The sequence below is a fragment of the Martes martes genome (genome assembly GCF_963455335.1).
Source record: "Martes martes genome assembly, chromosome: 10".
Lineage (NCBI taxonomy): Eukaryota > Metazoa > Chordata > Mammalia > Carnivora > Mustelidae > Martes > Martes martes.
This window is the reverse complement of record NC_137898.1, coordinates 17,708,019-17,710,038: the sequence shown is the minus strand read 5'-3', so window position 1 is coordinate 17,710,038 and position 2,020 is coordinate 17,708,019. Positions and strand designations below refer to the sequence as shown.

Here is a 2,020-nt window from a genome sequence, read left to right as displayed (position 1 = left end):
ATTTTATGAATGCATTGATATAACGATGACATACCCCAGCCTGGATTTGGATTATATTCATTTTTTTCTTCTTATTTTAAAAGAAATTAAGCATTTCAAGGGATCCTAGAATTATTGTGGGCTCTAGGCACTGTGCCTACTGTTCCTGGATGGATATGTTGACCCTGTCCATAAAATATATGATCCTGAAGAAAAGCTATGCAAACAGGAAAATTGACTGTCCCACATTTAATCAAATAAGAAGGGGAATAAATCTTTCTAAATTTTCACTAGATATTTTTATGTAAATACTCTAATCCCAAGATTCATTATCACCAATTTTCATTATTTGCCCCCAGAGCTTCTTCATGACATTTTTCACTTCTGCATTTCTGAAGGTGTAGATTAATGGGTTCAACATGGGAGTAACTAGGGTACAAAACACAGTCACAGCTTTGTCAGCGGGAAAGGAGGTCATGGGTCTCAGGTACAGGAATGAACAAGGTACAAAGAATAAGATGACAACAGTGACATGAGAAGCACAGGTAGACAGGGCTTTGCGACGCCCTTCAGAGCTTTTAGTCCTCAGGGAGCGTAGGATGACAATGTAAGAAGCAACCAGCATAGAAAAAATGAGCAGACATAGTGACCCACTGTTGGCAGCAATCAGGGGCCCCAAAGTGTGAGTATCTGTACAGGCTAGTTCCAGGAGAGGTATTAAATCACACATAAAATGGTCAATAACATTGGGGCCACAGAATGGTAACTGGACCATGAACAGAACCTGGATCCCTCCATGAAGAAAGCCTAAAAGCACAGCCATTCCCACCAAGAAAGCACATACAAATCGTCTCATGATGGTCATGTAATGCAAGGGCTTACAGATGGCTACATAGCGGTCATAGGCCATGGCAATTAATAAGATGATCTCAGCTCCTGCAAAGAAATGTTCAGCAAAGAGCTGAGTCATACAGCCACTGAAGGATATGGTGTTCTTATCAGAGAGCAAGTCAAAGATCATTTTGGGTGCTATGGATGAAGAATAGAAACCATCTATAATGGATAAATAGGACAGAAAAAAGTACATGGGAGATCCCAGAGCTGGGCTGATGAAGATGGTGATGGAGATGAGGAGATTACCTGCCAGTGTGATCAAGTAGGTGATTAAAAGCACAGCAAATAGGAATTTCTGCAGTTCTGGATTCTGGGTCAGGCCCAGCAGAATGAATTCTGTTACATTGCTCATCCTTCCCATGGAGTCAGTTTGAGTTATGAGCCTATAGTCCATCTGGAAGGATCAAAATTTCTGAGTAGTATTTTGAATTCAACAGTGAAATCTTCCATCACCTCTTTAGTCCTGGCCTCTGGGGTTGCTGGAGCCACACTTTCCACTCACCTCAACCACTTTGGAGACTGTCATAAAAGAGAGTCGATAGAGGTAGATAGAGGTTAAGTTTCTCTTACTCACCTAAATTTTATAATGACAATATGTTTCAAACACCAGAATAAAAGGAAAATGATTTTATGACGGTTGACTCCTGATTGACTTCAATGCTCTGGCTCTAAAAACTTATGGATGGCTCTTTTTCCTCTGCTTTTGGTACAGATTTCATCAATAGCAATTATTCTGAGGTTATAGTTGCCCATTGACATGAATATTCATGGGTATATGAATACAATATTCTTTAAAATGTGAAATGTACAGCAGATAGGAATGTGCTATCCTTCCTATATCTACACCAACAGTGCTTTTTGAGCTAGGATTCCTTTCTGTCAAATGAATGCACATGCACACTGAGAAACAGACCTGCAGATGGTATGTTTCCCCTTCAGGATGCTAAGGGCCCATCTTTATAACAGCTCTTTGAGCTGCATCCACTCCACTGCCCTGGATATTGTATCTGACTCTATAAGACTCATACACACTCGCTCTTTTCACATCTTTGGATACAGATATGGAAGCGGTCCAAAGTTCCCTGAAAACTCCTCAGGAGTTCTTAAGTTAATTTTCTTTGCAACTGGTCTTTCATCACATAGAATA

At 40.2% G+C, this 2,020-nt stretch overlaps 1 protein-coding gene across 1 annotated transcript; it reads right to left on the bottom strand.

Annotated features, from left to right (window-relative positions):
* Positions 1-292: 292 nt before the first annotated feature.
* Positions 293-1,267, bottom strand: LOC308350782 (olfactory receptor 4C45-like; the record flags this gene model as incomplete). The annotated part of the gene is made up of 1 exon (XM_080816272.1): positions 293-1,267. The coding sequence occupies one exon, from the start codon at positions 1,265-1,267 to the stop codon at positions 293-295; it is 975 nt and encodes a 324-aa protein (XP_080672398.1).
* Positions 1,268-2,020: the final 753 nt, after the last annotated feature.